Genomic DNA, 14,583 nt, shown 5'->3' with positions numbered 1-14,583 from the left:
CTGGATGGGAGACTCCTGGGGGACTGCTCTAAGTGGCACTACAGCCCATAAGGGATATGGCTGAAAAGTTAATTACAGCCTCTCAGTTTTCTGCAAAATGAGTGAGGTATAACCAGCCCCAGATTTGCCCTCCCAGAAGGCAAGTCAGTAGCATATCCCCTGCAGTGTTTGATGGGAAAGCCAGAATGTCCTCGCAAGCTCTGAAAGAAAAGCTGGTCCCTGATGCACAAAGGAAAGAAAAAATCCAAATGCAGGCTGCTACATGAATAAGAGGTTCCACCACGGTTTATTCTGCCTTTTATTTTATATATGCCTTTGCTGCCCTGCTTATTCTCTTAGTTTAGTGTGATGGGTGCTTTTGTTGCTCTGCTACGTAAAGAGCAGCTCACCTCTAAAGAGGATTGCAAATGTAAGCCATGAGAGCAGAGAAGCTAAGCCACAGCTGACCAAAAAATGACATAGTGTGGTCAGCACAGCATCTCCTGGTACGTGTTTTGCTTACAACCATTCATTTAGAGCCCCTACCTTTATGTAGTGCAGTTGGATAAAGACGAACTTGGTGCGCTCAAGCTTACCAGCAACCACCCCCATAGGCTTCAACACCTCCCTTCAGAAAGGGAATGCTAAACAAGCAGCCATTGATAAAAACTGGTGTTTGCTTAAACCTCAGGCATACCAAAATCAGGTTTGCTCTCTAATATCTAGATTTGTTAACAAGCTTTTGATGTATACAAGTTGCATCAATGCTCTGCAAAACTGGGAAATATTATTAGGGCCCAAGTTGCTCAGAAGATTTCTACTTCCAAATTCCAAGTGTAAGGAAAAGAAGCTCTAGAAAATCGAGTGCAGTTAACTGTGATAAAATTAGAACAGCTGCACCTGGTGACATCACCTTAACCAAGAGACAGGCCTAGTGCTTTCTGACATCATCCCTGCTGAAACGCCCTGCCACTGACCCAAGTGCTGCATTCACCCCTCTGAAGCAGGGCAGCACACATGACCCACAGGTTATACGGAGTTGTCCTTCCCATCCTGGGCTACGACACTAAGGCAGCACAGCAGATTCCTGCCCATTCCAAGCTGAAATCACAGCAGCCTCTTACACATTTGTCTCTTCTTGCTGCAGTTGTTTCTCTTTGTCAAAGAGCAGCACTGGCTCATGGCTCTCTGGAATGGCTGCAGAGTCATTTAAATGACAGTGATTTAAAAAATGTTTCATAGAATCATAGAATGCCAGGTTGGAAGGGACCTCAAGGATCATCTGCTCCAACCTTTCTTGGAAAAAGCATGACCAAGACTAGATATCCCAGCACCCTGTCCAGACAGATCCTCAATGTGGTCAGTGTTGGGGAATCCGCCACTTCCCTGAGGAGATGATTCCAATGGATGATTGCTCTCACTGTGAAAAATTTTCCTCTTGTGTCCAGCTGGAATTTCCCACAGAGTAACTTGTGCCCATCACCCCTTGTTTTTTCCATGCGACTCCTTCTAAAAAGGGAGTCTCCATTTTCTTTGTAGCCACCCTTTAAATACTGGAACATGGTGATTAAAGTCTCCCCTGAGCCTTCTTTTCTCAAGGCTGAACAACCCCAGCTCTCTCAGCCTTTCCTCATACAGCAGGATTCCCAGTCCTTTGACCATCTTTGTGGCTTTCTCTCCAGCCTGTCCACATCTTTTCTGTATAGCAGGGACCAAAACTGAACACAGTACTCCAGGTGTGGCCTGACAAGTGCTGTTGCAGTTTTGTGCAATGGTGAAATTCAAACATTACAAACAACATTTCCCCCCCACTGATTTTGTCAGCTTTACTTATCAGAATTTCTTATCATAGAAAGTATCAGCTCACATGGCAGGTGTCACTGCTGAGCGAGGGAGCACTTCAATGACAGGAAAAAAAACTAGGTATGGTTTCTGTATTAGTGGACAGGTCTTGGATTTCCCCATTCATTAATATACAGCAGGGGCATGATTTTCACTTCTCTTTCAGTCACCCTTTAATTATGTTTTTGCAGGAGGAAACAGCTCCAACACTGCAGGGCTGAAGTGTGAGAAACTGAGAGCCTAACATTGAGTGACTCCGGGGGGGGGCCAGTACAGGAGCTGCAATTTGGGAAATCAAGTAGCTTATTTAGGCTCAGTGCCAGCACTGACCCACCCGGCCCATTTCCTCACTGTGCCAAATGGGGTCTTTGATAAAGTGAGGGGTCTAAGGATAAATGTAGCTGAGCTCAGCTCATAAAAATCAACCAAAGTCACACCCGTGAGGTCCTGTAAATACTCCGAGTTGCAACTGGGCTGCCTGCCCCACGCACGATGTGCTCCTGCCTCACCAGCTCACAGCGCCTTGGTTTTTGGTTGATTCTCTAAAGTACAAAGTATGTCATTTTCTAGACAATCAGATGTCTCACTCAACTGCAAATAAAGCTTCTTCTTCTGTTTGAAGTATTTTTAAAGATGCTTGTGGGGAGAAGGATGAACAATAAACTCATTAAAATTGAAAAGAACTTCTAAATTCAATGCTGCTTTAAAAAAAAAAAATTAAATATTTTGGTTCCAAAATGCCATTATTCTGATATTTTTAGCATTCCTGTTTCCTTTTGTCTAGCATGAACAATTTGATGAAAATGTCACGGATTTGCAGATCATTTTGTTGTCACAAAAATCTGTATTTTCATCCAGCCTCTCCCCCCTTCATCTGATGCCAAAGTAATTTTCAGGGTGTGTATCTGTAACATATGTAACCAGTCAATTAATAAGCCTTGCTTTGAGGATTTCTTCACAAAACCAAACATGGAAAATAACCACTATAAAAATCTCAGTCAGCTGAAAAAAAAAAAGGTATGAATTAGAAGAAATTTTTTATCTGCATTTTTTTCACATAAACAGGAAAAAGAAAATCAACCTAGGAATCTTGAAAGTGTCAGAATGTTTCATTGTCACATTCAAAGTGAAGCGGTAATAGAGGCGACCGATCTTGCACCACCAAAAGCAATGGTACAAATGAGTCAGAAGCGGCAGCATGCCTAGACAAGTGGCTGAACATTAACGGTGGAGGAACTGCTTTTGGCATTAATCAATTCTAAATATATATCATCGCTGTTAAAGAATACAAACTTATGCTCAAAATAAGCTGAGTTATGGTAATAAAAAAGAAGCCTCAAAAGATAGCATCCATTGGGTGTTTGTTCAGTAGAACATGAGATATCCAAAGCAAGAGCTATTTCCTCTCTCAGGAGTAGTCAGTATTCCTCATCTGATTTAAGGCAAAATATTGTTAATTTGTCCCAGAAATAATCTGTGCTTCACTATCAACTGTCCTCTGCTTTCCTTGGTTCATCAGCTTCCCACAGATTCCTCACTTTATCTCACCTTGCCACCCACCACATTTGCTAATTTCTGGCAAGCACAGGGACAAAACTGTATTTTCTCAGGTAGTCAAACCTACTTCAAAACATTTTGATCACTTCCAGTCTAGGTTCATGCGATACCTTCCACACCTGACCGCTGATATTCAAGTCTTCTTCTGCCTTAACCGTCTAGTCCCCACCGAGTCAAAGTGAGATTATCTGCATGGAACAGGTGCCTCAGTATAAAACTGTCAAAGTTTAAATGTCTCCATCTCTGGGTTTTGCTTCCCCTTATTCAAAGGCTTCTTTTCCATCAGTGATTGCAGGCTCTAATCTCCCATTTGGGTGCAGTATCGGCCTAAAGAAATTGCTGTCACAAAAAAAAAACAAAACTGCAAAATATTAGACCAAACTCTGCTTGGGATGAAGCACAAGGGAAGCACAGATAGCATGGCGATTAAGTTTGCAGAGAAGGCAGCACATTCTCTGCGTCTTTCATGCAGGATCAGAAGCTCCAGGCAGTCACACTTATGGTGGTTAGCATGTCCCTGGGAAAGAAACGCTCAGGGAGGGCTCAGTTCGCATCCTTCAAGTTACTGATCCAGGTTTCCAAGATTTACCAAGACTCTTTGTGTGTTTATACAAGAAACCAGACTGGCTCATACAGAGTCATTCTGGTTTCCAATACAGTATCAGGATTTTAAAAAGAAAAATCCTCATAAAGTATATTTATCCCAGCCAAAGATGAGGCCTTAACGATTCATTCCAATTGCTTCGCTCACCGAGGATTTATTCCAGTTGCTTTGGAAGTCTAAAGCATATTTCTCAAATTTTCCTATTTCTCATGCATGTTTTTTTTTTTCCAAATATTGCACATATATTACAAATTCAATAAAGAAATAGCTGATACTCTAAAGTTTATACGCTTACGTACGACTAAATGCATTCACACAACACTGCACAGCCATGCAATATGCGTGATTATCAATGTATGCATGTACGTGCAGTATTTGATTTACTCAGTACAAAGCCTCTTTATTCAGCACAAAGAGTCTTTATTGATGCTCTGCTGACACTTTCCTGATTTATTTTGTCATCAGCTTGCTCACTAAGTGAACAGAAACTTCTTTTTGTTTTCACAGTGGCTCACTAGATAATTCAGTCATGATCCCTGCATACTCACCAGGCTTCTAGAAGCATGAGCTCTCTATAGACCATAAACCTATTAGCCACAGCATATATTTTGTTTATACTTATATATATATGTTTAAGCTTAAACCTTGGGACACTCAGGGTAGCTTGTAGGACAGATTATGCTCAGGAATAACAACTTCTTAGCCTGTCATGAAAAAAATTAAAAATAATCATATGCATGTGTTTGTTTGTGAATCTCTATCACTTTTTAATACTAGGTGATAGTAAATCAGATCCTGATCCTGCAAGCTTTAATCGCACAAAATGTCACTATTCTTATTGTTGCTGTGGATGTTCAGCATGAACAAGGATCCCCCCTCAGCTGCAGAATCAGCCTCATAGTTCCTGCCAGTGCTGGTACAAGGCTCCACTTCATTTACTGCACAGCTCAAAAAAGCTCGCATAGAAAAATAAACAGTGCTACCTTTTACTACACAGTAGAATAAAGGGCATGATTATTAAGAAGAAAACACCTCTAATGCAACGGTTAGGATAACACGTATGTGCTTAGGCTCTGCAACAAAGCAGTAGGGATGTTATTTGCAATTCTTTCAGAGGAGCAAAACATAACTAGGTGCGGGATCTGGCTCTCTGCCCTTCCTAAAAAGATCCCGAGTTTCTCTCATGTGCCACTGCAGATGGCAAAAGCTGCAGTAGCTCTGCACTTTTTGAGAAACACTCAGTACATCACAGAATGAAACTGAGGACTGAAATAAACCAAAGAATTTTCTCTGGTTCAAACCCTGGTTAATCCTTAAAAAAAAACAAAAAAAAGGGCATTTTCAGCATCCAGCACTAAAGATTGCCAGGACTCATCACATTCCCTAACATGTGATTTGGATGTTACAGCATGTGGCATTTTCATGTATAGGGCTCCCTTTGTGAGGGACCAAGCACGTTCTAGTTCTAGGAAATGCCTGACATTCACTGTGGCTAATATGCAATCCACAGGATTTTTTTTTCCTGCAGTTTGTTATTGCTCATCAATACATGTTTGGATTCTCATTTGCTTGGGCTCAATGACAAACACTTTCTCACATCATTGACACCATCAGGAGAAGCAGTGCATCTCTAGGAAGAGCTACGGCTCCATCTCATACTGCACAGGGTGCTCTTTTGTCCTTGTTTCAGCTGGCTTGACACAAGTACCAAATAAATGAGCTGTTGCTACTGTCCCCTGACAGTAATGCGAAGTCCCAATAATAATTGTGTATCATTCTAGCATGCAAATTACATAGTGGCAATAGGTTAATTCTTAGCATCAGGATCACCCCTCATAACAAGATGGCAACATCCCACAAGGAATTTTTTCAAATTCCACTGCAATTCCTACATTTTTATTTCAGACAATGCTTTTGCTACCCTGCCTTTCTCGTCTGCCTAATGTCCAGTATCCTATAACCTCTACGTTTTATTGGTAGTCCTAATGTAGTGAGTAAAAAAAATGTAAATCCCTTGAGGATGCAAGCAAGGTTATAGTCAGGTCATGAAGCAGAATGTTAAGCCCTAATTGTATAGGCCAAATCCCCAGGACTCACATCTCCACCTAAAAATCACAGCTTTCCAGTCCAGATATGTAACCTATAAAGAGAAATGTGAAAACATAACTGTATGTGGCCTACAGCTGGGCCTCTGGTGCTGAGCACCTTGCAAGATTAAGCCTTTTCACACAGAGATGTGATACTAACAATTGAGAGATTGGAAAACATGAAGAATGCGCACCTAGAGGCGTGAAACAAATGGACCGCACAAATCACATCCCCTTTTACCAAAACCGCCCCGAACCCCAGGTACACATGACCGCACGTTCCGAGGAGGCTGTGCAAATGCCTGCAGTCTGCCCGTGCCACAGGGCTCCCCCAGGCACACTCACACCTACCGTCGTAATCCCGGCGGCTCGGTTCGTGTCGGGGCAGTGGGAAGCCGTGGCCGCGGCCGCCCAGCACCGCCGCACCAGGTGCGCGCCTGCGAAGTGACCTCGGGAGCGCGTTCGTTCCCCACTGCTGAATCTCCTCATCTTTTGTAGGGAATTCAGCGTGTTTCTCTCTTTAACAGGGCGTTGAGCCCAACGGCAGGGACACACAGACGCTTTGCGTTGAGCGCAGGCTGTCGCTGACAGCAGGTACCGTTACCGGAGCGCGTCTTTAAGGGACAACGCCTGCCCGCTGCCGCTGGACCCGTTCCTAAGGCGGCAGCCTCGGGCATCTCCGCCCCGCCGCTACCAGCCGTCAGGTGCGGGAATCGCCGAGGGCCGCCAACCGCCGTCCTTCCCCCCCCCCCCCCCTTCTTACCGGGCTCATGCTCGCCGGGGCGGTCGGACACCTCGATGACCAGGAGCTCTCGACCCTCGGCGCTGCGCCCCACCGTGTAGATCCTGGTGATGGCCGGGCACTGCAGCCACACGGCCACCAGCGCCTCCCGCAGCTCGGCGTACCGGTGGTACTCGAAGGAGATGCCCTCCTCGGAACTCAGCCGCCGCCGCCGGCTGCTGCCCCCCGCCCCGTCCGATGTCTCCGCTGCCCGGCAGGCAGCCAGCAGCCCGCAGAGCGCCAGCAGCAGCGCCAGCACCCGCACCGCCATCCCGCACGGCTGCCCGCGGCCGCGCAGCTGCCGCCCGTCCCGACGGGAGGGAGGGAAGCAAGAAGGGAGGGAGCGGAGGGCGGGCGGAGGCGATGGGGAGGGACAGGGAGTGACCAGCCGCTCCGCCCCTCTCCGCGGTACCGGAGCCGCACGATGCGGGCGGAAGCCTCTGAAGCCGTCCTCATCATAATAATGCATTGCAAGAATTCGGGAGCGCGTTTTCCACATTGCTTCATGGTTTTATTTTTCTATCATGCGGGGCATGCAGACAGTCTCACCCGGTCACAAACCTGAGTGCTCCGTGAAAGACTCAGCACCACTGCAGAATAACACAAATGTATCTGGCCTCGCAAGGAACACTATAAATAATCGTCTATAAGGTTGCTTTGCTCATCATCTGTGAGGTAGCTTTGCTGCATCACAGCAAAGGATAAAGCAAGACTTAGTGTTACTGAGAATACTGATTTAGCACATCCCACTGTGTTCGATGGGAACGAATGCTCATGTGAGAAACTATTTGCAATACACTAATAAATCACAGTCTCTTCTAGACTGCAGATACCAGAGGACCTCTGAAACCATCTGTTTTTTTCAACCTATTTTTATAGGCATAGGTGTTTAGACTATGTTGAAACAGCCCATAGAGGGCACCTGATAAAAAAACAAGGCCAAATGCTAAAGAGCAACTTCCATATCAATAGTTTTTATTACTTTGAAAGGACACAAAGCCTCACTGCAAAATTTTGAGAGGTTCAACATTTTGAAAAGTCAGAAAATCACACATCCAACTCATAATTATACAAATAGATTCTTGTCCTCAATAATTTAATACAAGTTTTACCTTACTCTTCTAATTGAAAAGAGTGAACCTGTATCCCCTTCCATCACCAGTTTATACTGAATCAATTTTCAGGAAGATCTGTTCATAATCCCTTGTGATTATATGGATAGTTTCCTAAATTCTGGGCCATCTAGTTCCAACCAATAAGATAATGAAAATAATGCCTTCTAAGAGAACATCTTCATTGACACTTCATGATACACCAACCAGCTTGGAAACCCATCCAGCATACGCAACTCAAACCTGAAAATGCAACTACTATATATAAATACGTACCGCATTATTTGGAACAAGAATCAAAGGTCAGTTTACCCAGCTCTCACATCTTTCAATGCCAGCGGAGTTCAGAGGCTTCTCTGTCTAGTTTAATTCCAGGGTTACAAGAATGCAACCATGTGCAAAGGCACCTTCAGAGCACTTTGTGGAGCCTTCAACTCTTCGTTCTTACTGCTAGAAAACACTGGGAGATGCCTATCATATCATGTCACATTAGCTCTGGGGTTATGGCAATACAAATGCAAATTTACTCTAAGGATTTTGCAAGATTTGGGTGTACAGAGACTTTCTGGTATGTGGTTTTCTCTCCCCAAGATCACTGCTCAGACTTAGGATGGCAGGCATGCCATCCCTCTGGCTTCTCTCCTCCTAATGACAGGAATGGTATCATAAATTTGTTTACAACTTCACACCACTTTAGAATTATGTGCAATATGTGCAGCACTCTCAGAGCTCCAAGATGAACTGCAACTAAAGGCAGCTGACCTAGCATTCAAAAGATTTACATGATTTATCACTTTTGTTGGCTACAGTCATCACAGGCTAAATATTCCTTGTTTTCTTCATCACTTTCCCTTGCGCCTTATACACAAAGTAAACAAATCTGCTAATGCTGTGATTTTAGACTTACACTGTCATTTTCTGGAAGAACTTTCTGATCAGACAGAAAAAAACCTTTGTGCAGTGCAGCAATTCTCATTGGCTTCCCTTCAGTTTATTTTTCCCAAAATACATCACTGAAAGGTACAAGTAGGCTCAGAAATCATCTATTTCTTTCATCTGTGCAAGCAGTAAATCATTATTCACTACACAAAATTAGTCTAACAACTAGATCTGAATGGTATCACATTAATTTCCTTATTAACTCCCCACTCCTAAAAAATTAAGAGAATGAGTGCTTGTAAAAACACATGCGTGTATTTGTGTAAAACAGAGCACTTCATATACTATCAAATATTTCATTTTTAGTTTGCATGTACTAATTTCTTTTTAATAAGGGATTATAAAAGACTGCTTAGATTCTCAGAGATCTTAGGCGCATTTGCAGAACTGAGCAGGAGGAATAAACTGATGACTTCCTTTGTAACCAATCCCTCCTCCACTTTTTCATAGTTCAGTGATGATGACTATCATCACATGCAAAGCACAAATGTCCTTGTAACAGGTTTTGAAAAAGGTTTTGCATTTGCTTTAGTCTCAGAAGAATACCCTAACCGCAAGTGCATTCTCAGCCTATATCATAACCATGCTCCTAGGTATGGCCTTGTAAGCTATACTAATTAGAGCAGGGAGTGGAGCCCAAGTGCTCCCTGTCCAAATAATGTCCTGATCAGCAGATTTCAAAACTGAATTATCTCTTTCTTATGTCCGTATATGACACAGAATAATATACTGTATTTTGTTAACAACCAGCCTAAATAATTCTGTAATGCTGAAGAAAATTTCATTGACATTTCCAAAAAATACTTTTTTATAGACAAATTAATATAAAAATATACACAAACATATATATAACATTCATACATAATTACATATCACTCAATTCTTTTGGCCAAAACAACTTGCTGAATGTGATTCAAATGTTCACATACTTTTGACTTGCCTGAATTTGTCTTTTTCAGCAAGTCATGATTCAACAGCAAGTATATAAATAAATCTTAAAAAAAAAATCCAAACCAACCAAACCCTCCCACTCACAGATTTCTGCTTACAAGACTTGAGTAACTCTGCACTTTTTTTGTGTGCAGCAAGCAGGCTGAGGCAACTATTTTCTTTTATAAACCAAAAATAAAAAAAAGCCAAACCCCAAAATGTCCATTAGAAACAATAGCATTACATTAGCAACAACAGAAACCTCAAAACACTCTATGATGGAGGTCAGATATTTAAATTATATTTAAACTACTTCCATTATTAATAACAAAGTACTGTTAATAATTGTGCCATGGAAATACTCGGTAAACTTCTCTGGTTTATGTTTGGAAAGACTGTGAGCTTGCACAACACTGCATAAAGAAGACAGCGCTTTCTAATATACAAATAAGCTGAACATAATGTGCAAGGGAGAAGTGTGTTCAGATCAGCAAAACCAAATCGCTAGGGTGGTCTTTAAGGCCCCCTCTAAGAAGGGCTATTTTTGGCCTAATATCCAGTTATATCACATTTTCAAGGCTTGGAAAGTTCAGAAAGACTGATTAGGGTATTAACACAGAACAGCTATTCACAAAAAACAGCTCTAGACCATGTATGTCCTCAGAGACCAGGTAAAAACTGGTAAGCATTTTGATCAAGAAATCGATAGGAATAGCTCAAATCAATTTCAACAAGAGAACAGTTAATCTGTGTTGACAGATTACTGGACAATTAGGTAGAGATAACTTGTGAGTTTTAAGAAGCTTTTACAAAACTTATCTGCATGCTGATTATATAGCCATATCATACCTGGCAGCTCTGGTCACTCGAAGCTACGTCTTCAAGACAGAATTTTCTGTTACCAGCTTCCAAGATGTCTTGCACAACTCAGTGGCTCTATTTCCGTGATGCTTGCAAAACAGGGTTGAGATATGGAAAGCTGCAGCTTTTCCAGTACCTAGAGAACAGGTTTCACATAAGGCATGCCAAAGGAAATATAAACTAAAAATAATTATTTTTTAAAAATCCAAACACAGATGAGGCAGTTACATAGAAGGTTACAGGAAGGGAAAGGGAAAAAAACACCCCACCTTCCAGTTGCAAGTCTGAATATTTTATTGTCTCCACCTTTTAAATGACTCACCCATGTTACTGAAACTCAACCCAATCAGGTATTTAAGAGTTTACTGTGCTCTTGTGGGGGTGCTGAGCATCCTACACATGTACATAAAGGCTCTTTATAGCCTGCAACTTACATTTCATACAAAATGTACCTGACATTTGCACTTACATACTCCATACCTACACAGATGGCTCATTGCTGCCCCTTGTTTCAGTTTGCAGGAGTAACCACAGCTCCTAGCATGATGCTGGGGCCGAGGCATTGAACTGCAATGCTGCTTCTAAGCGATGGCGTGGCTATAGTGCCAAACACTCTCATACATTGAAACTACTATGCAGGATCATTGTGAGGGTTTATAAAACTGGCTGAGAGGGTTTCTAAAAGTGGTGAGTCATTATCTAACAGCAGTGGTCTTCCAAAGGGACTGGTATTTCAAATCAAGGGGTTAATTTACTCAGTGATTACAAACATGTGGATCAAAACTGATTAAAATTTATGGATGACAAAGAATGGTGAATAATAAGGATATAGAAGCTCTGGAATGTGACTTAGGTTACTTAGTAAGTTGAGCACATTTAAATATTTCAGAGCATAAAATTGCAAATTACACTTAAAAGCAAGAAATATAAACCACTCTGCAATAGTCTGTCAGGCAGTATTGCTAGACACATTGAGAGATCCCAATAGATAGGTAACTTGACAATATTTTCCAGCATAATGCTGCAGAACAGCTAATTTTGTCTTTGAATGTTGACAGAAGACAATATTTAAAGAGGAAGGATGTGATTATACCAAAGTGGTATTAGAGAGAACAGTGTAGACGTACAGCTGACAAGACATTGAGAATTCAGAGACAAGGCACGGAAGTGATCTGAGAAATAGAGGATATGCCTTACTGAACAGGACATGATATAATCCAGTTAGACAGTGAAAAATACAATTGAAAAGCCATTTGGCTGCTGTATTTATTACCTTGACATATAGAAAATCATAGCAAGAACCAATGATGAGAGGTTGCCTTCTCCCTGGACCTGACAGTTGCACATTCCAATGGCTGAGATTTACCAGGAGGCTTCAGCTGACAGAGAGGAGGCCAATGAAGCAGACTGTAGTTAGCAATAACTGCCTGTAGCTATAATGTAGGTTTCAGTAATATAATTTTTCAATAAAAATGAATGTTAAAAATTTATAAATATATTTTCTTAAGAAATACCTTTAAACACTCAGCAGTCATTTATTATAAACTCACTGAGGAAAACAAATGGAGTCTCTTAATCTACCAATATAATTATAGTATCAATCATTATTAATATTTTCTGGCAAGCTGTGTTGTAGTGCAATGTAAACCTCCTTATTTAGTACGTCATAGCAGCAGCCAAAACCAGTTGATTATTTTTCAATCCTAATCTTAAGAATTCATGATACTTTTCAAGTTTCCATGCGTTTTTGACACAAAGTCCATGAAATTAATTCATTGCTTCCATAGGACTTAATTATTGTCATATCATAAGGGACAGTACAAGCTGTTATTTCCAGCAAACGACCCTTACTTAAATTAAACTGGACTTTCAAGAATATTAAGTTGTGGAAAATGTTGCTCCCCCTCTTATTCTCCTACCCTACCACTTTCAAGAGTTAAATCTGTCTCCTTGCTAAAAAGGATAAAGGAGAAGAGATTGTGTAAGGTTCTGTTGTGCCTTGTGAAGAGCGAAAACCTGTTACCCAGATCTTGCTTTCATTTTTTTCCATTGCACAAAACACTCTTAGTTTTCAGAACTACACTTATTCCATAGTCACTTTCACTAAATATGGAAAAAAAACCCTTGTCATTTAATAAAGGCCTAAACCATCAAAAAATAGAATTGCCTGACTCAGTTCCTCATATGCACAAAAGATGCATATTAATGAGGCAGGTCATTTACTTGCCAGCATCATCTTCAATACTGAATGCAAGGTTCTGCATTTGAAAAGGTGGTAAAAAAACATAGGTCTACTTGAGTCCTGCAGCAAAACAAGCTAGTAGTTTTCTAATGTGAGTACCTGTGTTAAGAGCGGTCCAGTGGACACATTTTTTCAGAAAATAATAAATCTATAAATCACAGCTTGCATAATTCTCCAGGGATTTGTAAAAGAGAATCAAAAGCACATCGTACACTTCAAGATGTAAATAAAATAACAAACAAACAAAAAAAAAGAATTAGCAATGGGTATTAGAAAAAAAAAAAACAAACACCCCATGCACACCACCTGAAAAGATGGCCTAAGGAATGTGTTAAAATTACATTCCTTATTTTCAAAACCTCTTGAAGAATGGAATAAACATTGCAACTTTGTTAAGTCATCTATCAAGCTTTTAGTGCTCTGATGAAGCTCTCCAGGAGCTGAGGAGACACCAAGCTTCTACAAATTCCTTTACTAGAGCATTTAAGCAATCGGCTCACAGTTGTACACAATTTTGCAACTGTGCGCACAGGCATCAGCCAGGAGACTGAGAAATAGTGAGTAAGATCATGTACACAGAGAAGATCTGAAGCACTGAAAGCCCCTTGTGTTTTTAGGCTACGGGTTCAGTAAAATAAAGCTAAGTATAGCTGCAGCTACAGGATGAGTGGGAGCTGGCAAAGCAAAGAGATTAATGGCCATCTTTGAAATCTGCTTAGAGGTCACTTCCACCATGGAGAGTTCAGGCTGGCAGTGCATATGGAGTCACAAGTCTTAAATACCAGACTCTATTGAAAAATGAACAATACAGGGATTTCAGCTTCCATTCACCTGCCACAGTCAAGCGGTTTTACTTCCTTTTAGAAGCAAGGGGAACTGCAAGAACACCAGATTTCAACAGGGATACAGAGAGAGAAGTAAAAGCTTCTACAAAACACATGCAGAAGAGGAATCTGAGCCACTCCCACATCTCAAGTAACATTTGAATCACTCTGAATGTCATTAACACCTAGGGGTTTTGTTAGAAGCAGGCCTTCATCTGCACTTTCACAGGAAGTCCTGTTTTGGGTATTACACAAGACTACATATGAAGCAGCATCAAAATTCAGGTGGTCTTAAACTCGGTAAGCATCTCTAAAGGACTTAAAGGGTAGATGAAGTGGTATTTTAAGTCTGAAAAGCAGCTAACATTCAAATACAAAGTGCAAGATCTTTATAAGGGTTTAAGCCCTTCTCAAATACTTCCAATTATTTCCTGTGCAACAGACAAACATTTAGAGTAGACTCAACAATATTAGTCTGTCCCTATTACTAGTACAACTCAAGTAGTGTATTTTGAGACTCGAGTTTGCAAAAGCTGCAGCTTAACTTGAAAATGTACTTGGTGCAGAAGTTGTCACTTGTATCCCAAGTCCTTCAATACACAAACCAGCAGAATTTACAAGATGTGCTCCATTTCTTACTGCTGTCTCTGTAAGTAGTTCAACAGATGGAACTGTTTTAAGACTATACTAACAGAAAAAATGCTTCTTCATCGAAGAGATGAACAGAGTAAGACGCTGTATCCTACATGGTTTTTATCACAACATTGTATTAGAAAACATGAAAGGTATAATACACTCATCAAACCAAACCACATTTATTTCATC

At 41.2% G+C, this 14,583-nt stretch overlaps 1 protein-coding gene across 1 annotated transcript in view; it reads right to left on the bottom strand.

The window, feature by feature from the left end:
* Window positions 1–7,185, bottom strand: part of CPE (carboxypeptidase E) — a 53,627-nt gene extending 46,442 nt beyond the window's left edge. Inside the window, exon 1 of the mRNA XM_057419048.1 lies at window positions 6,833–7,185. Within this exon, the coding sequence (XP_057275031.1) occupies window positions 6,833–7,121 (289 nt within the window). The 5' untranslated portion in view covers window positions 7,122–7,185. The remainder of the gene's footprint in view (window positions 1–6,832) is intronic.
* Between the last annotated feature and the right edge of the window lie 7,398 nt (window positions 7,186–14,583).

Source organism: Pezoporus wallicus, unplaced genomic scaffold (assembly GCF_028554395.1).
Source record: "Pezoporus wallicus isolate ANWC-B61680 ecotype Strahan unplaced genomic scaffold, APGP_CSIRO_Pwel_v1 contig_2384, whole genome shotgun sequence".
NCBI lineage: Eukaryota > Metazoa > Chordata > Aves > Psittaciformes > Psittacidae > Pezoporus > Pezoporus wallicus.
This window is presented reverse-complemented; position numbering and strand designations above follow the sequence as displayed.